Source organism: Poecilia mexicana, unplaced genomic scaffold (genome assembly GCF_051168715.1).
Source record: "Poecilia mexicana isolate PSO_F unplaced genomic scaffold, ASM5116871v1 scaffold_4, whole genome shotgun sequence".
Classification (NCBI taxonomy): domain Eukaryota; kingdom Metazoa; phylum Chordata; class Actinopteri; order Cyprinodontiformes; family Poeciliidae; genus Poecilia; species Poecilia mexicana.
The window spans coordinates 12,253,587-12,273,518 of NW_028263373.1; the positions used below are offsets into that span (position 1 = coordinate 12,253,587).

A 19,932-nucleotide genomic window follows, 5' to 3' on the forward strand; every position below is an offset into this window, starting at 1 on the left:
AGCAACTTAAAAAATATGCTGAATTTAAAAAATATATATTTGTAATGTTGATATTTAACAGTCTTGGGGAGGCAAACAAACATGCAGCTTATTATTATTATTATTATTATTATTATTATTATTATTATTATTATTATTATTATTATTATTATTATTATTATTAATTTCCCTGTGAATAAATGTGCTTAAGTACAAGGTCGTACTTATCTATACTATTCAGTGTAAGGTCATGTTGCTGCAAGACTTGTTTATCTTCAGGTGTTTTAAAAATGTTCACCAGGAGCTCCAGTAAGCATATACAACTATTTCAAGGTAGCATGGAAACTGAGGATGGAAACAGGTGAGAGTGCTGGAAGAGGGTAACGCTTTATTTGACTGGGTGTGCATAAGACTGACATGACATCTGTCATGAACACAAAGGCATCTTTATGAATGTCTGTGTCAGGAAAGGACATTTGGAAAATAATGACACTTTTAATGCAAAGTTGCATTGAAAGTCCATTAGAAGTGCCAACTTTACATAATTTTATAGATAATGACACTTTATTGCAAAGTTAGCACTTTTAATGGACTTTCAATGCTACTTTTAGAGAAACTTTGCATTAAAAGTGTCATTATTTTCCAATTGACACTTCTTAACTGTCATGAGTTGAGGTGGTGAGAGTGAACGCAGGCAGGACCCAGATTGAGAGGTGATGATGATGATTGGTTTAATTGACAGTAGCACAAACAGTCCAGTTCAGGCGGCACGGCAGAGAACTAAGCAACAGCTTGATACCGGTAGCAACTGAAACTAATAAGACTGACATGCAAGAGCTAACACCGTCACAGGACTATACAGTTCAACTGTGACGACTAAGACAATTACTGACAACGACAAGACTGACTTTAGACAAGGACCCGACAAGAGACAAAGGCAACAGGTGGACTTAATACGAGGGTAATCAGAGAATGAGACACACCTGGGAAGCAATCAACAGAACAGGGAAGACAGGACAGGGACAGGGCTAAACACAGAAAACCTCAAAAATAACTACACAGAAAATACAGAACACAATAACAACAGTCAGAGACATTCATAAAGACTTCTTTATGTTCATGACAGATGTTATGTCATGTATATGACAGTGTCATGTCAGTCTTACGCACACCCCGTCACTGAAGAGGGTAACAGAAGTAACCTCTGGTCCTGTTGCAGCTGGAGGATGAGCTGCTGGACCTCCAGAAGAAGCTGAAGCAGACGGAGGATGAATTGGACAAATTCTCTGAGGGCCTCAAAGATGCTCAGGAAAAACTGGAACTGTCTGAGAAGAAAGCTGCAGATGTGAGTAAAACAGCCCCACACTCTTACCCCCCCGCCGCCCCTCCCACACACATACTCACACACTCACACACACACCTGGCATCACGAGCTAAACCGAGTCTCCAGCCAAAGTTTGAAAACAGACATGAGGCTTTTGCCTCCTATCATCAACCACTTGTTCTGTTGACAAACAGACCACACACTTACACACGTATTACCATGGCGACAGTTGAAACTAGAGGCCCATTACTCCACAGCTGGTCCGTCAACAGCTGTAGGTTTACTTTGATCCATGGCTTGGCGCTCTCTGGAAACTGTAACATTCCCGTGCAGCACTCTGAACTGCAGTCCGTTTAGTCAAGCACACACATGCACTCAGATCTTTCAAACAAAAAAGAGCTAAATATAACACAAATTGTCATTATTATACAGTAAAATATATATATTTTTTACTTTTGGCATTCAGTGAGACACTCATAAGGTGTTTTTTTCATTTTTATTTCCAGAATATTGAGACTTCTTTCATGTATCCAATGCTTTCCTTCATAGAGGAAACAGAGAATATGTTGCTACAGAAAACATTTAGATGGGAAATTTCAAAATAATACCTGAAAAAACTTTAAGCAGAGCCACTGTACATCAGTTTGTACATCACATTTAAGCTATAAAACTGCACACATAATATATTGGGATCAAATTTAACTCCACCAAACAACCAGCAATAAAATGCTCCATTCAGAAATAAAATTAGTTATTTTTAAAATGACAGAATATATATTAAAATTAAGAGATGTTGTGCTCCCAAGGGCTTGATTATTTTACTCAGTGATTGGTGTAGAAGTCTCTGACTAAACTCAACTCCTGATTCCCGTTGTTGGTGTTACGTCTGTGACTACACTGTGCTTGTGGATGAGTTGTTTTCTTTAGCTATGTCTTCGAACCTCATGTTTCAATTTCTTTCCTTCAATTTTTTAAAATTAATTTGTATTTGCAGTTCTCAGAGTAAAACATTACTGACCTAAACAGACTGGGTATGTCCAAAAACTTTTAGCATTTAAAAAAAATCCTTTTTTATAAGACATAACTTGGTGTAGAAGGAAAAACCTTAAGCTATGCAGCTCTGTACTTAATCAGTACAATCTGGGTGGAAAGGCCATATTTTAGATTGTTAGCATCACCACAAACCACAAGACTGTATTTCTGTCAGTGTTGGTTCCTCTGGCACTGGGGAGAGAGCATGCTTGTGCACAAGAGTGTGTTTTGTTGCCTGAGTCCGTAATTGTGTGTGTGTGTGTGTGTGTGTGTGTGTGTGTGTGTGTGTGTGTGTGCGTGTGTGTGTGTGTGTGTGTGTGTGGGAAGCAAAGAAAAGAGGCTAAGTCAAGGGCAATGATAGTCCTAATGAATCTTTAACATCCACACCAAAGACGAGACAGTTTGTTGGTGAAATGGCGTAAAAACAAATTAGAATCCAATGATTTAACCCTTGTGCGTGCGAGGACTGAGGCAAACGTAAAGGACTATGGCAAATGATACAAGTTTTACGTGTGTGGGGTCGGTTGGACCCCATTTCTACATACAAGGGTTAAATAAAAACAAAGCAAGCTGAGCAGAGAGAGTTTAGTCAAGGACAAAACTCCTCTAACGTCCTCCAAGATGTGCCATTGTTAGAGCCTCATGTGAAGGAAATCCCAGGGAAATGCAGCTTTGTTCTGTGTGCACACAAAGACAAGGGAGGGCTTTGCCGTACGGAGACACAGCTGGAGTCCGGGGCCATGTAGGATTGTCCTCAACGCAGCGACTGAACACAAACTGAGGACGACTCCGAGAAGCCTCACAGGGAAAAATGATAAACTGGACTCCTGAAGGACCGTTTACAAAGCCGCAGACTGAACATAAACACGGATCGGGTGCGAACACTCCACATGAGCGTAAATATCGCATCAATTTTGTGATGCTTTTTCTAAGACGGAAAAATATACGACAGGAGGAAAAACAGCGTTACTTACATGAATTTTATTTTGTGGTGTATTGTCTACAGGTCCAAGTTTTAACACACACCCCTAATGTGATTCTAAATATCTTCGGATGTTGCAGCTCATCCATACCTGTGCAGCCATGATCAGGCTTCTGGGATAATCTGGCTGAATATTTGACAACTTTTGGTAGAATTTGTGGAGTTCATTTGAAATTGGTTCATGTCTTTAAGCAGAATCCACAAAGTTTTATTTTATTTGACTTGGAGGCTTTCCAAATGTCTCAATTCAACCTTGTGTTGATTTAAGATTGTGTTCACATTTGTTTTTTCATGAAAATGCGTCACTTGCGGCGCAAGAACCACAGCATAATGCTACCATCTTCTTTTCTAGTCTTTTGGCTTGAGAGATTCAGTCCTCTGGACGTATCTGATGTCATGGTACTCCGTTTTTCTCCAGAAGACATTGGGCTTGTCCATGTTCATAACAGTAAATTATATTTCAGCTTTAGTGGTTTCAGTGCAGAGGCTCCATTTCTGGTCGGCTTGGGTCAAATGGCTGAAACTTGCACACGACTGGGTTTTCCAACAGGAATATGAACTGGATCTGACTTTAGAATGGAAACGTTTTGATTCTTTTCTTTCCTTCCTAAAAGCCCTGACATTACCTGCCCTTAAAAGCCAGGCCCATACGAAACTAATGAAATTTAAGTAAATTAACTCTACCAATTCTGTCTTGAAAAGCGGTCAAATATTTTTGCCAGAACTGCTCCACAAGCTTTTCAATGGCTAAAAACATGAGACTTCCCAAAGGACATTTATCCAAATAAAAGTCGGAGGCATGTGCAGATTTGATAAATAATCTTTATTATGTCTGGATTAGAAAGAATCAGCAATAAATTCAAACATTGCTTTTGCATGCTATGTAACAATTTCACCTCCCTGAAAGAAGAAATAAATAAAAAAAATCTGTTGGATTCAAGCTTCTAACCTGAACTGTCTGGAGTTAAAACTCTTAAGCAGAAAGACACATGTTCCCTTTGAATGTATGACATTCCCAGCGAAGCCAGTGACAAGAAAATAACAAGAAGTAAAGACGTTCTGCTCCTCTTGCACAAATTCTCCTCGGCATGTCACTCATTAGAGGCAGCAGTCAAGTCATTACACATGTGAATTCAGAGAACTGTGCAGAAAACCTGGACTCTAAAGCAGCCTTTAGCAAAAAAAGAAAAGAAAAAAAAGAAGAAAAAAACTTTGTGTTTTCTAAAAGGGAACCAGAGCAGAGGTGCCAATATGTAGGTCATCGCTGTTTATTGTTAGCTCAGGCTACCAGACGGAGTCCGTACTTCTGAGCGCAAGATCCCAACCTTTGTGCAGCCTGTGGAGATAAAGATGGCACCATTCAGTCATTGTGTGTGGACTTATAACTCACAGCAGCAACAGTTACAGTCTGAGCGGAGAAAGCAGAGAGAGAGGGAGAGAAGGCGGGGGGTGGAGAGGGGTAGAGGTATGTGAAGAATGCAGCTAAGGCAAACAGAAAGTCCCACACTCCTGTGTCTAATAAATATCAGGGCTTCCAGCTTTTCCGGTGCAAGGGGCAAATAAGAGAGCTGAGTCTCGATCGACACACGAGTCTGATTTGAGGGGATTTTCTTCTTTCTGCAAACATGTTTGACTCTAAGCCGGGCTCTGCTGCCTCCCTGTCCAGTTCATGCAGCACTGTTTGTTCCCAGGCCGGTCATGTGAATAGGAGACGATGAGGGTAAACACAGAGGCAGGTCTATGAGGGACACATGAAGGGGTGAGGAGGAGGGGGATAAATCAGATTTACACCCACTCAAGGCCCATCGTTTTGTGCTGGCAGGTGGGGGACTCGTGGATGTTTGCTCTCTCCTTCATGACAAACACTCTGCATGGTTCCTCAAACGCACAACCATTTACACTGAATATTTGAAGTTGTAAATACAGTTATAGATTAATGTTACCTTACTAATATGAGCTAAACTGTTTCAAGCAAGCATCTCAAATATCCAACGTCTTCCGAGTTCAGTTAGAGCATCCAGACAGACTATTTATTATAAATATATATATGAAGGCATCAAAGATTTGCCAGAAAATATCAGTGAGCACACCAGGTCAGGAAAAGAAATGAAACAACATCCCAGACTTTAAACAACTTTGCATTGCATTGCTGAATCCTCTATGTGAGAGTGGATAGACAGTATGGCGCAGCTGTATATGGACTGAGATGTGGTTGTCCATCATCCTAAACTCAACAAGTCCAACGATGAGCACTGTGGATTTTTTTCTTGCACATTGGGGATGTGTATGTGTCCATGCTATGGGCTACACAGTAGTGAGGAATGTAGATGACAATCATTAACACCTTCTGCATGGATGGTAATTCAATTAAATTCAATTTAAAAATACTTTATTGACCCCAAAAGGAAATTAAATGTAGCTGTAGCTCATTTAATTAAGGAGTTACTGCAGATGGTGATGGCTGTGGGCAAGAAAGGTCTTCTGTAGCGGTCTGTATTGCAAGGACGTTGAAGAAGCCTCTGACTGAAGAAGAGGGAAGGTGGAAAAGCAACTATGATAACCGTAGCCCATTCAAGAGTTTGGAGGTATTCACAAGGTAGAGGCAGTGTTTTCATGAGCCTCCTAGCGTATCTCAGAAATGGGCTGCAAATGTCACATATCCTCATATTAAATGACTCCTCCTGAACCAGGAGCAATGTCAGAAGTCATTAACCTGGGCTAAGATGTAATTACCTGCATAGGTAAATTCAGTAATTAATGCAAAAGAGCCACCATCAAGGATGGTGTTACTGTATGTGCATATCCTATACAGTACAGGGCCATACCTTTGAGCAGGATTTTTTTCACTGGTCTTAAATGAAATTAATTTTTTCAGAGGAGCTGATTATGGAAGCGTGCATAATCATCAAAATTAACAGAAAACACTTGAAATTAACAACTCTGTGTGTAATGAATCAATATAATAACCAAAATTTACTCTCTTTTTTAACTGAAATATAGAAATGAATTGCCTTTCAGATGACATTGTGATTTACTGTGATGCACCTGGATATTTTGCTTTACTCTAATGTTGATGGTTGTTTCCACATCCACTGAAGAGAACATCAGATTGTGGAGCTTTGAGTGTGACAAAACGATGAACCTACTACTGACAGATTAATTAATTAGTCCTGCTTTTTCTTTTTTTTACTTCTGGGTTCATAGCCCTCACATCAGACCTTCTTAAACACACACACTCATAAAAACGTCCCGCCCCTCTCTGACCTCACCAATCATCTCTCTCCCTGCTGCTCACTCCGGCGCTCTCTGCTCTCCTCTCCGCACACCGTCTGTGATCCTCCTCAAACCCGGGACCAAAAACCTGCTGCGCACATTCCTGAGGACGACTATCTGGTCTGCTCATGAGCCTTTCATTCCCACACACCAGGAGCCATCTTTGGAGATCACCTGGACACTCACACCTTTCACTTATTTAACTTTCTTTTCCCCTACCGGACTTGAACGACTCATTTTTTTTCTTTTTACCAGTCAGGGACGGACATCTAGTGTTTTTTTTTCTTTCTTGCCTGTCTGTAAACAAGCGACCAAAGTAATTATTATTTTACTAATATTTTAAATTATTCAACTGGGTTGACTAAGTAACTTGGAAGCTGTAGTACACGCCTTTTTTTCTTTCTTTTTCTTTTTTTTTTTGCACAACCCATTTCTCGTTTTCCTCTACGTTTAGTCTTAAGTAACAAAAACAGGGAACAATGGCAGGTTTGAACTCTTTGGAAGCTGTGAAGAGGAAGATTCAGAGCTTGCAGCAGCAGGCCGACGACGCAGAGGACCGGGCTCAGGTCCTACAGAGAGAACTGGACGGTGAACGGGAGCTCCGAGAAAAAGTGAGACTATCTCCTCCTCCTGCTCTACTTCTTTTCTCTCACTTTTAACCCCACCGCTGCGCGTATACTTTTGGTTTTGTTGCTGCAGTGTGTCAGGCTGGTGAACTGGTTTTGGCAGGCTTCGCATGTACCTCCTCGGGTGTAAAGCGTCTCATTAGATCATGTCATTGATTCACTCGCGGGCGTGATTGTTCCACAATGCAAGGCGTTGGTCTGTAATGAAAAAAAAAAAAAAGAAAAAGAAGTTTGGATTCCTTGCGCATGCGCAGTGTTGTCTGACTAGCAGAACTGAAGTGAATGAACCACGTAGACATCCACATGCAAAAGTTTAATCTATATGTGGACGCTTCATTGGTGTGGCAGTAGCACATCAGCTGTTTGGACACTTTCTCACTGCAGCAGATAAGAAAATACAAAACACATTGCTGGAAAAGATCGTCCTCTGATACATAATAATCTGAGCGTTTTCCATCATGCGTAGCAAGAAAACAGCTTGTTAAGACAATTATTTTCGCTGGCCTTCTCTAATCATGCTGACTTTTGAATGTTGATGTGACCAGTAGCTGTATTAGCATAATTTAAAGGGTTTTTATGCCAAACAAGGCGTGGGCCTGTGTGAGATTCTTGAGTAAAAGTCCCACAGTTTGAAATTTACAGAATGATCTAATAGCTGTTTTTTTATGTTAAGTACTTTGTAATTACAGTCATAATATCTCTGGTGTTCATTTATTGTTGTTTTCAATTTTCAGGCAGATTTAAGCAAACGTATAAAGAAAACATGCTACGTTTAGCTGTATTTTTTCAGTATGATTTATTTTTTGCCCATCAGCCCTACAGTGTAACAAAAGCTGGTATTGGCTGGTTAGTTAGTTAGTTGCACAATTGGCTAGCCTGCATTCTGCTACTTATCAGTCATGTTGTTTGTTGCTTCCACGCTGTAGTTTCTAAACACATCATGCTTAATAAGAGTGACTGGTGACCAGATTAGTGAGACTTGTCAGCAAAGAACAAGTTTTGAAGCTGGATTTCAGCTGACTAGCACTGATCAGCAACATTGGCTATATTAAAAAAAGTGATGATCTTTTAGTTTCCATATTTAAATGACTTGTCTTTTTATTTTTCAAATGACTACATTAGTCTTTCTTGTAATCATGGTAAAAGTGAGGCAGCCCTTTTTTCTACCAGCTGACCAGCAATGTGCAGGAACCAGTAGAGGGGTGGGTTATTCTGCCTAAACAAAATGTCTGAAATGTGTGGTGAAAAATTTTAGCAATTCAGATACTGTAACTTTTTATAAGTGCTGAATACATTGGTGACTGTAACTAGTTCCTGTCTTGGTAGGATTAGTGAGTCAAATCAAAAGAACTTAAACTAAATTGTCAAATAATAGGGAGATCACCTAGATCTGGGTTAAACATATATATTTTCAGCATTTTTAAATTATATACACTTTTCTTACTTCATGCATGCCTGAAAACATGAACTAACAAACTGTTTGGTTATTGATAAAATCCTTTAGCTGATCAAAAGTCCAACCTTAGCATCGAACCCACCTTCATGTGACCCAGCTGTGAACTGTCAAGGCAAAAGAAATAATAGCAAGAACTTCAGCTTGCTTGTGTTTACATTTCAACACTCTGTAGTTACGTAACTTAGTCTGAAACTGGCAAACGTCATGGCTGAAGCTCCACAAAATGTGCCTGTTTGGACAAGTCAGAAATATTCACACCCGCTCTGCCTCTTTGACTCGGGCCACATCTGAGTTTTATGACTTAAAGCAGCAAAAGTAAAAGTAGTGCAAGGGGAAAAACTGCTTAGCAGCACAGTAGGGCATGGTTTTATAGTGCCATACCTTCTGGTTTGCAGGACCAGAGGGAAGATTCGAGGAAGAGTGGGAGGAGGGGAAGGTGTGGCTCTAAAGATATGGCTCCTGAACTGATGAAAGGAGCAGACCCGTCGGAGGACTTGCCTCCTTTTGTTAGGCTGCCTATTAGGTAACAGGGCACCGTTTCTTTTTTTTTCCACTTGACAATTGGGCGTTTTCCTGGCTTGTGATGCAGACGTAAATATTGACATCAAAAAGAATTATATCCCGTCTGACTTTATACATCTCAGAATCTTGCTAAATTGATTGAGTTTTGTCATTGCTTAATAGAAAATCCTGCGTTTGGTGTTTTTAAGTATTGACGGCAATAAAAACAAGTTAGAAACTTTAACAGAGGAGTTATTCTCTTTCAGAAGGTACCAAATCAAAGTTCACAGATGCATCAACTCCGTCTTGCTGTTGATGATTTCCACAGGGCGTCCTCCGACTTTGTTTGCTGCTTTTTGCAGCTTCAGACGTCGCACATTTCCCTCCGTTTGTGTTCACAGTCAGCTATTCCGGTGCACGCTTGTGTGGCGAGGTCGGTGTGGTCCCATATGTGAGTAATTAGGACAACCTGGAGTCATTTCTTTTTACACAAAAACACCCTTTCATCCCAGCACGGGGAGATCAAAAACAGGAACCTCGCTGAGTACAATGGCCCATCAGGCCACCCTTTACCACATCTGTCACCCAAAAAATAGAGAAAAAAGTGAAGTAATGGCTTGATGTTGCATCTCATGTGAATTTGATGCTCGGGTGAAACTTTAAAGCTACTTTAAGAGAAGTGATCTGTTCCTGATTCGTCCATTAGACTTGTTTATTCCCCGCCATCATTCTCAATGAGCTGTTCAGTGTTCTCTGTGGTTACTCCATGGCAGGCTATAGATAATCCTTTGCGCTCTGTGAGAGCTGCTTGGGACGCCCGGTTGGACCAGATTACCTGCTTTTAGCAGCATGAAACTTTGTTGTGATGCTTTTAAGTAGTTCAATAATCAGAGGGAGAGAGGTTTTAAACAGGCAATTCCTCTTTTGAAGTTAAAAAGTTCTTCTGCTTCTTCTGTGCGGTTTTGTTGGGAAGCAGGAACACAGTTCTCCATGGTGACGGGTTTGTTTTTATCTTCTCGGATCTATTTCTAAAATCTCATTTAAAAAAAAAAAAAGAGGAAGTGAGACTCCAACCCTCACTGATGTATTCCCCCACCCTGACTGCCCCTCCCAGGATGTCGTCTGGCGACTCTGGTCCAGCACTTCCTGTACTTCTACTCCTAACGCTTCCTGTCCCTGAGCTCCAACCCAGATCAACAGGAAGATTAGTGCTTGAGGTGGGGTTGGATCTCAGATAGTTGTGTACGACTTTTGCGAAGCTTCAAGACTTTTGTATTCACTCCTGTCTCTTTCAGGTGTTATGATTTAGCAAAACAGGGAAGCCGTGAATTGTACTAATTGATAGAATATGTCTGTCAGCTTTTTTTTTTTTTTTTACGTCTGTATGAGATTTAATTCAATGTGTACAGAATGTTGTGCATGCAGCCCTTTTATTTGAAGCTGGGAAAAGATCCTGAATAATTTCTGCGTGTAACACAAGTCCTTTTCGTCTGACATGATTATGTATCAAAGCGCTAATCAATGAGAAGTTGCCACCCTCTTTGAACGTAGACAGAATGTGAATCTCAGGTATGATAACCATGAGTAAAAACACTGCTGTTTCCTAGCAACACAGTTTTGAAACAAAAAAATTGCGTGACCCAGTTTCACTTATCTAAAACACAACAGCAACAATTTATTCCTGCTGCTGGGGGAAAAAAATATGCAATGTATGGATTATGATAGTTTGAGTATATGTAACATTCACTGCTTTTTCTGACTTGGCAGAGGTTCTCAAGTGCTTGTTCCACAGAATATTATACATTTTTTTATTCTAATATTTATTGAGTGAGACTTTAAGTATAGGTTAGTCAGGCTATCTGCTCAGCTAGACTCTGCAATCAGCTATTGAACAACAAGCCTCAACACATCACTATCTTAATAAGAGCTCCCTTAGTTTCCACGCTGTGCCGGTTTGTTTTGCTCATCATAATTATTTTCAAACAATTTTGTTTTTGCTGCAAGCGTGGGAAAAGTGTACAGTTTTCTTGGAGCAGGTGCACTAGAGTCCTGTAAATTCTCGTCACTCTGGCAACATTTTAAACAAATTATAGGAACAAAATTACGTTTTTATAATTTTGCAATACCTGAATATACTTTAAAGTGGGTAACTGCCTGATGCTCAGTCACCAGGAATCATGTACAGAACGAGGGAGGCACTATATATCGCACATATATTGTCATGCCAATATCAGTGTGTGTAGTATTTATGTGACAAAGATGATCTATAGCTGTTAGCTGCAACCTGCAGCTCTGGAGCTGCAAGTGACTCTTTAAACCTTTCAAATTGGGACTTAATTACTGGCTAAAAGTAATAAAAACAAAAAAAAAAAAACAACTAATGTGTTTCAACATAGATAAAATGGCAAATGCAAGTAGTTTTTATCTTTACTTTTTATCTATTTATTAATTTATTTTTATTTCTCTTTCTCACTGTCTACGTTTTAATGATGTAAAGCCCCTCCGGAAAACGTCCCAGTTAAACGATGTTTAACTAAAGTCCTACGGGGTTTAGAGTCCCAGTTGACGGCGTTTCAACTAACACGATAACGACAGAAACGTAAGTGAATTTCCGAGAGGTTAGAGTCCTTGTCAAACGACGTTTAACTGAAGTCCTAAAAGGGGCGTGGGTTTTAATGTTTTTATCTTTTTTTTAATCTTTCTTTTTTTTTCAAAATGTCTCTTTCTCACTGTTTATTCAATGTCACATGCTGTTTTTATTTTAATTATGTAAAGCACTTTGAAATGCCTTGCTGCTGAAATGTGCTATACAAATAAAATTTGATTGATTGATTGATCAGTTTTTTTCCTTAAAACGGTTGCATTGATAATTTTTTTATAGAAAAATTAAATATTCCTTAAAGTAAAACATACAGAATGCCAAGATACCTGAGGTGCTTCCAGATACTTTCACTCTCTGGTGAACTGCAGTATCGAGTCGATTGCTATCTTATCATAACTTTCCATCAGGTTATCTTTAATTCCAGTTTTGCAACAAAACGTGGCTAATTTTGATTTGATAACTTTTGCTCTGAAAGGCTAACGAACACACCTCCTGCTTTTTTATCTTGTGATCTGTTTGCATGCATTCCTCAGATCTAGTTTCTGCAGTGGAGTGTCATTCTTGCTGCTTTCCCACTAAACCAGGTTACCTTCGTTGTAACCTTCTCAAAGATAAAAGCTTGTCTGGATCGTTTTTTGCATTTAAAAGCCCTTTTGTTCAGGTAAAACTCTCGTGGCGCAAAGTTGCTTTGCAATTAAGTGCTGCATTGCTGCAGTTTTTCAGCTGGCCTTCTAACACTCTTGCAGATTCTCTGGAAAAGGCTATTTCCTGATTCCGATGTTTTCTTTGGACCTACTCCTTGGGAATAGCTCAACTTTCCAAATATAAACGCCACATGTTGATACTTTCTGGCGGTCCGTGGCATATGGAGGAACACCCCCATGTTAGTGGCTTTGCTGATTATGCAGGCCAAGACTGTGGGTTCTCCCTCGAGTGAAGAGCAGAATATATTTATGCATTTAGGGCAAGCAAGGCTAAATTTGTCACAGTGTCAGTAAATAGTATTTAGAAAATGTGAGTAATGGTTTGGCACCTGGCAGTCAAGCAGCACAGGAAACGATGAGGACTGGGGAGTCCTGCAGGACGCTTGCTTCTTTCTTTTACCTTGAAAGAACTGCAGAGAGTTCAGCTGTTTGTGTAACTCCTAAGAGCTTTCTATTAATTCAGAGAACTCTCCTCGGCATTAAAAACCAAAGGAAGAACCTCTTGAAAGTCCGATAAGGTACTGAGCAGTGGTGGCAGATTACATTCAGCTCAGAGAGAGCACTCTTTGTTGAGCTTGTCTTCGATGTTTAATGACATTCTTTTACATATCATGCCTCCTAACAGAGCACCTTGTACTCAGTGCAGCTGCGTTTGCATGCCAGGTCTTTACAGGCGGAGATTGTCTCTCCTACCATCGCATATTCGCACTGAGCACAGCCACCATCTGTGTCAGGAATAACTTTCCCAGAACCCCAGCAGCACCGTGCAGCTCATTAACCCACTGCCCTGAAATCGCCCGCTAATTGGATTCCTCTTTCATTCGTCCTTGAACCAGACTGCAGCGCATGAAATGCACCCAGGTATTAAGAAAGTCGCTCTGAGCTGAACTGTGCTGCGTCTCCAGGCGGTGAGGTTTCAGCACTGCTTATCTTGCAAAAGAAAATGCGTCTAAAGAGCGAGACCGGGACAATACCTGCTGGTATTATTGATTAAATTGTCTGCGTATGCCATTACCTAAAGCCATTACTCAGCCGTCACGCACCAAGCTCAGCAACAACACAGTGACGCAAAAAACACTCCCTCAGTATTGTATTGGCGAGTGCAAGTCGTCTCCTTGAATGCAATATTTGGTTAGAGATCATATTTCAAGTGAAATGGACTCACTCTGCCTGACAGTAGTAGATTTACCTATTTAATTTCTAATTGAACTCCGTGCACATGGGTAGACGCTACAGCTCACAGAAACTCGTGGGCAAATACTACTGATAGAAAAATGTGGGCCAATTGTGGTAAATATGGTCATAACATTCAGCTATGATACAGCAACTTCACATTTAACCTGATACCATGTAGTGAATATGGCAGGAAAAAAGCCAGTGTTTGCATTGCTACTCATTCATGTTATGGCAACATTTTCAGCTGCTTAAAAAGTACGTTGGAGAAAGATCGCTTTAAAATCATAGTTTTTGCTGTTAGTGGAGATGTTTGTTTTTCTTGTGTACCTGCTTCTTCTATGTGATTATCACTAGAGCTGCAGCAGTTGCATTACATGCATGTTTCTTAGTGAGAAGATAAATCAAAGAATCCAGATTTAATCAAGTGTTACAGAACTAGCTTAGTAATACACAGTCTGCTACAGTGTAACATGTCTTCCAGGCTTGTTTTTGAACTGTATCTGAACCAGTGACATGAAGATGAACAGATGCACCTTTACACTTTCTGCTAATCCTTTTATTAGAGATGCACTGATCAGGCTTCTCCAGGTCAGAGTCGATGTTTCCTGTTTAGCTTGTGCTGCCTTTGATCTATTCTGATGGGGCTACAGGTTTATAACGGATATAATAAATAACTCGGAATAAAAACTCTGTTGCAGTTTTTTTGATCGGAGTAGTTTGATAAATTAAAATGACAACTGCTCTTGGTTCATACATTTGTAGACTAAGAATGGTGGAAAATGTTACGTTTGGTGCATTTATTGAACAGGTAATGAAGGGTAATTTCTAGATTATATTTTCTGGTTTTCTGAGTTTCTTTTGAGAAGCGTTCCTGCACTTTAATAACCTGGTTGCAGTTGTAGGAACAATTAAATCTGTAGGATTTAATCAGATGATGGAAGAGATCAAACTATATTCACCTTTTACTCAAAATATCAAATAAGTTGTTGTGTAAAGATGATAGTATGGAGGGCGTATAGTGCCTTCGACATGTAATTTGATATTTGTACCCAATTAATAGTTGATCAAATGTTCAGATCATTCAGGTGGGTAACGCGAAGAAATATTTCAGGATTCATTGTGAACTTTGAACTATCTCTGAGCCTGAATAAGGAGTGGTTCTGACCTTTGATTGGACAATAGGTTGAGGTATTTTCTTGTGCCGAGGTTTATAAATTTTCTTCACATTACTGTTTCACTTTGCTAACACTTTTCCATCATAACGTTAACTTGCAACATGAGGTACTGCCATTTTCTCTGGCTTTGTGAAGCACAGAGTAACCCAGCTCCCCCATGTGCTGCTTCTCACTGGCTGAAAGACTCTAAAGCCATAAATTGTAGACCTGCGCCATATTTTTCTAAGTGGTTAAAGTGTCCCAGTGTTTTGTGGAATAGCAACAGAGCTAAAGGAAATATTTTCACTTGGCATATTTTTCAGAGCACAAAGACCCACTGTGATATTTAATGTAATGTGTTCTGTTATATCTTGTGTCAATGTAACATTGATACAACTTGCACAATTAAACAATTATTAAAATGTAGTAGTTTAATGTACGCCTCTTTGTTTCTTTTTAAAGTAGTATTTCTTAAAAGAAAGGGTGGAAGGGTGTTGGAATAACCCTAGGAAGTGGTGATTCAGCCTTAATGTCCTTTGAGTACCTTTCTCTGTGTGCGTGTGTGTGTGCGTGTGTGTGTGTGTGTGTGTGTGTGTGTGTGTGTGTGTGTGTGTGTGTGTGTGTGTGTGTGTGTGTGTGTGTGTGTGTGTGTGTGTGGACATTTTTGCTTATTGTCACAATCCTACTCAACCACAAGCATTCTCCAGAGTTTGTTTACCTTATAAGGCAGAATGACTCCATTGCTGTGGGAGAATGCAAAGTGGGTGCTAAGGGAAGAGGCGTGGCCAGATCTCTGCATCGCTGAAGGAGAGAACAATCAAAGGGAGGAAATGAAAGAATGGTGAGCTGCCAACGTCCTGCCACCTTTTCCAAGATCCTCATATTGAAGCAGTGACGGCAGTGAGGTTAGTTGTTCCAGTTAGCTCTTGTTACTGGTAAATCACTTTGCAAAGACTCAGGACAGCAGCTTCTTAAGTTACAGCTGCACCCTGAGAGCTTTCAGGCTTCCCCCTATATTGTCATGCATCACAGAGTTGGAGGCATGAGAATATGCCCAGTACACACATAAACTTTTGATTTTAACACAAAGCTGTCGGTGTGCATGAGGGGATCCCCCTACCCCCACTTTCATGTTTGTGAAAGCCTGATGACGGATAAGCCACCAGGTTACACCTTTTTGACTATGTGTAAGGGCAGGTTTTCACTGTAGTGTGAACTGGTTTGTGTGGTTCTTTTCTTACTCTTGGTGACAGACAGGAACGCAACAGGCTGGCAATTTTCAGAGCCTTTCAGTGTCTGTGGCAGCATGGCTGACCTGAAGCTCATGAGTGACGTTCTTTTTGTTTCTGTCCATGTCGTCCTTCTTGCCTCATTCGGGACGCTGGGAAATGATGGGATCTGTTGTTTCAGGCTGCAGTTTAATCCTGTGCAACGTTTCTCACCTTCCGGATGGCGTGGCGATGGACGCTGATGAGAATTCAAGATGCTCTGAGAGATTTATTTCTCGTTCATTCATTCTGCAGCGGGGTGCCTTTCCCCTCCCGTGTGCTAACGACGCTCTGACAGGCATTTCCTGTCTGGTATCAGCGGCCCTCCCTTGGCACGATATGCAGAGAGGAGATGGTTTAAATATTAGTGGGGACTATTTGGTTTGAGTCAGAATAAGTAGAAAAGAAGGCTTAAAGCGACACTTTCATTTCCTGACATGAATATGAAAGAAAGCATAGCTTTGAACACAAAAACACAGAATGCTTCTTCTTCTTCTTCTTCTTCTTCTTCTTCACTGAGATCTTAGCCACTTTTTGCGGTTCCTCCTTTCCTCCTCATTGAGTCTCTTCAGTTTCAGCAATTGCCTTGCAGAACGACTCACCAACCTGCAAACTGAGTGACAAAACGCCTGTGACTGTTGAACTGGCTAATGAGTCACTGACCTACTAACTGCTGTGCTGCACCTTCAGCTGCTTTGTCTGGACGTAATTGTGATGTTTAATGACTGGTTGTGACCATTCAAAGGTCCGCCCTCCGTGGCGGACTCTAGAGTCCAGTCTGAAAGCAGATCACTAGGAGATAATAGTTGTTTCCGGCAGGGGAGATTCTTGTTTAGTTGAACCTTTGCCTCCACTTTTCTCCTCTGTTTACGGAGAGCAGATGAGGGGAAAAACTAATTTGCCCTCCCTGCTTGGCCGACTTCTGCATCCACCAACACCGGAAATTGAGTTTTACTAGGCATTTCATTCAGATGCCGCAGAAGATTTACGTTGCAGGTCACACTTGGCTCAGTAGACAGCAGTGCTGTTCCAGCTGTTATTTATCAACTCATTGATTGGCATAACAAGAGCAGCTCACTAACATGTGGTGTTTTTGTAGTCCACCTACAGCTGAGCATTGCCTTTGTTTGGATTCAGACAGTTGGTGTTGAATTATTAAAATGCCTAAATGATAAAGCTGAATATTTTCCTGTCCTCATGGCGCCATGGTCATGCTCTTGTGGATATATTTGAATATCTTTTAACGGATGTTTTGTGAGAAAGAGCCAAGTTAAGCACGCTGCCGATTGTCCTCGACATTTTATTATTATTTTTTCAGTTTTTTTTTATGGCAGTAGTGGCCTTTATTCAACCGTAGCATCACAGACAGAAGGAAGAGCAGAGAGACGAGGGGAAGACATGAAGCATATGAGGCAGGGAATTGAACCAGGGACAACTCTGTTGAGGACTGTACCCTTAATTTAGGATGTTCCTGCTCTAATACTGAGCCATGCAGCGCTCCATCTTTGCCTTTTTTATGTCAAATAAAGCATAAAATAGGCAAACTCTTTGGCCATTTTTCTGTTTTATTAAAAAACAGAAGTGGTTTGGTGGAAACTTGTCATAGTCATGAGGAACTTGGTCAGTGGTGACTGCTGCTCGCCGTTGAGATGCTTATTAATCCTCCCTAATGCTCATGTTTGGTCATATATTTAGATTTTCCATAAATATGGAAAAAGAAAACAAATTATTAAAAGATATTTATGTTTCCAGACTCGTCCTTCTCTCAAATTCTAAGGGACACATCCATTCATATGACGGTCTGTCCATTCATTCTTCCTCTTCTTTACAACTTTTTGCAGGTTCCATATTGAAAGCTTTGCCACTTAAATATTTCACATAAATTCTTTGAAAAATTTTGCATTCAAATGCTTTAATTTGAGCCTGGGAGTGTTGAAACCAACATTTATTTCTTGAGCAAAATGTCACAGTAAACATTCTCAGAGCAAAATAAAACAAACAAAAGACAGGAAACAAGACTTCAAAGATACGGAGTCACTCTAATCATCTTCATGTTTTTGTTTAAATTTTCCGCTCTGCCCTCTTCCTGTCATTTTCTTCTGGTTTGACAGAACACTGGTTGGACGTTTTCTTATAGAAATGTCTGACTAAAGTTCTCTTCCTCCTCCCCATCTTGTCCTGCAGGCGGAAGGTGATGTCGCAGCTCTTAACCGTAGGATCCAGCTGGTGGAGGAGGAATTGGACCGGGCCCAGGAGAGGTTGGCCACAGCGCTGCAGAAGCTGGAAGAGGCAGAGAAGGCCGCAGATGAGAGCGAGAGGTCAGATTTGTTTCCTTTAATTATACACCTGGCTTTCATGTTGCAAATAATCAACGTAGGAGTCGTTTTGAAAAACGGATCTGTTGTCTTCTCTTCATGTCAGAGGGATGAAGGTGATCGAGAACAGAGCGATGAAGGACGAGGAGAAGATGGAAATCCAGGAGATGCAGCTGAAGGAGGCCAAACACATCGCAGAGGAAGCTGACCGTAAATACGAGGAGGTAAAGATGCTTCCTGCTGCATCTAGGAAGTAATAAGGCTGGATTAGGGTGCAGAGTCAGGGGAGAATTGCGCACACCTCCAAATTGCGCCTAAACTCAGCAGATCGGATTGTGATTGTCTGGTGACCAAATAAAGTAGTGAGGTTTTCACACTGCAGGTGAAATGCAACTTGGATCTGTCAGTCTGTTAAAAATAAAAAATAACTAGCACCACATTCACTGATGATCATGAGGAGGAAGTGTGAGAATCAGCTAGAAGAATATGACTGAAGTTGACCAAGAAAGCAATTTGACATCCTGTTGGTATATATTATGGTGGTTTAAGCAGAAATCTTACAACCTTTTCCAGAATTATTATTCTTTAATGTGGAAAAAGTTTGGTAGTATGTCCCAAATGTAAGCAGCATAATGAAATCTGTCCTCCCACTCCAAACTGTAATAAAACGTACCCCGTTTGTGTCAGGTGGCTCGTAAGCTGGTGATCTTGGAGGGGGATCTGGAGAGAGCCGAGGAGAGGGCTGATCTCGCTGAATGGTAAGACGAAGATGCACAGTAAAACATATTTACAGCATGTGCACTTAGAAATGTCGGTAACACTTTATTTGAAGTGCATAAGACTGACATGACACCGTCATAAACGTGACATAACACCTGTCATGAACATAAAGAAGTCTTTATGAATGTTTGACAGTTGTCATGAAGTGTCATTCGGTAAATAATGACACTTTTAATGCAAAGTTGCTCTAAAAGTTGCATTGAAAGTCCATTAAAAATGCCAACATTGCATTAAATTATCATAATTTACAAAATCATGCAAAGTTGGCACTTTTAATGGACTTTTAATGCAACTTTTAGAGCAACTTTGCATTAAAAGTGTCATTATTTACCGAATGACACTTCATGACAGGTGTTATGTCATGTTTATGACAGTGTCATGTCAGTCTTATGCACACCCCTTCAAATAAAGTGTTACCGAATGTCTTAATGTTGATGTTTTAGTTATCTATTATAGCTAAGTGTGCTTCTGCTTTATTTATTTATTGTTTTTGTGCAGTAAAGCCAGTGATCTGGAGGAGGAGTTGAAAAATGTGACCAACAACCTGAAGTCCTTAGAAGCCCAAGCGGAGAAGGTGAGAGTCGACAATGAGAACACCAGACACACATGTTCTAGTGACGAGTCTTTACTTTTGCACGCTGAAGTTTTACATGCAAACTAAAAATTCACATAACCAATTTTAGCTTGCAACGGATTAAAAAACGAGTTTTATCTGGAATCCGACAGAGCTGGCGTGAAACATCGCAGCACAAAATATCAG

At 40.5% G+C, this 19,932-nt stretch overlaps 1 protein-coding gene across 3 annotated transcripts in view; it reads left to right on the top strand.

Annotated features, from left to right (window-relative positions):
• The window catches only part of tpm4a (tropomyosin 4a), a 29,247-nt gene that overhangs the window by 2,293 nt on the left and 7,022 nt on the right, over nucleotides 1–19,932 (top strand). For 2 of the 3 annotated variants that reach the window (XM_015006256.2, XM_015006174.2), the window contains exons 2-6: nucleotides 1,199–1,324; nucleotides 18,262–18,395; nucleotides 18,499–18,616; nucleotides 19,080–19,150; nucleotides 19,671–19,746. In XM_015006256.2, coding sequence (XP_014861742.2) covers nucleotides 1,199–1,324; nucleotides 18,262–18,395; nucleotides 18,499–18,616; nucleotides 19,080–19,150; nucleotides 19,671–19,746 — 525 coding nt within the window. Of the gene's footprint in view, nucleotides 1–1,198; nucleotides 1,325–6,600; nucleotides 7,202–18,261; nucleotides 18,396–18,498; nucleotides 18,617–19,079; nucleotides 19,151–19,670; nucleotides 19,747–19,932 lie in introns of those variants that run through there. The other variant, XM_015006340.2, reaches the window with a different exon arrangement.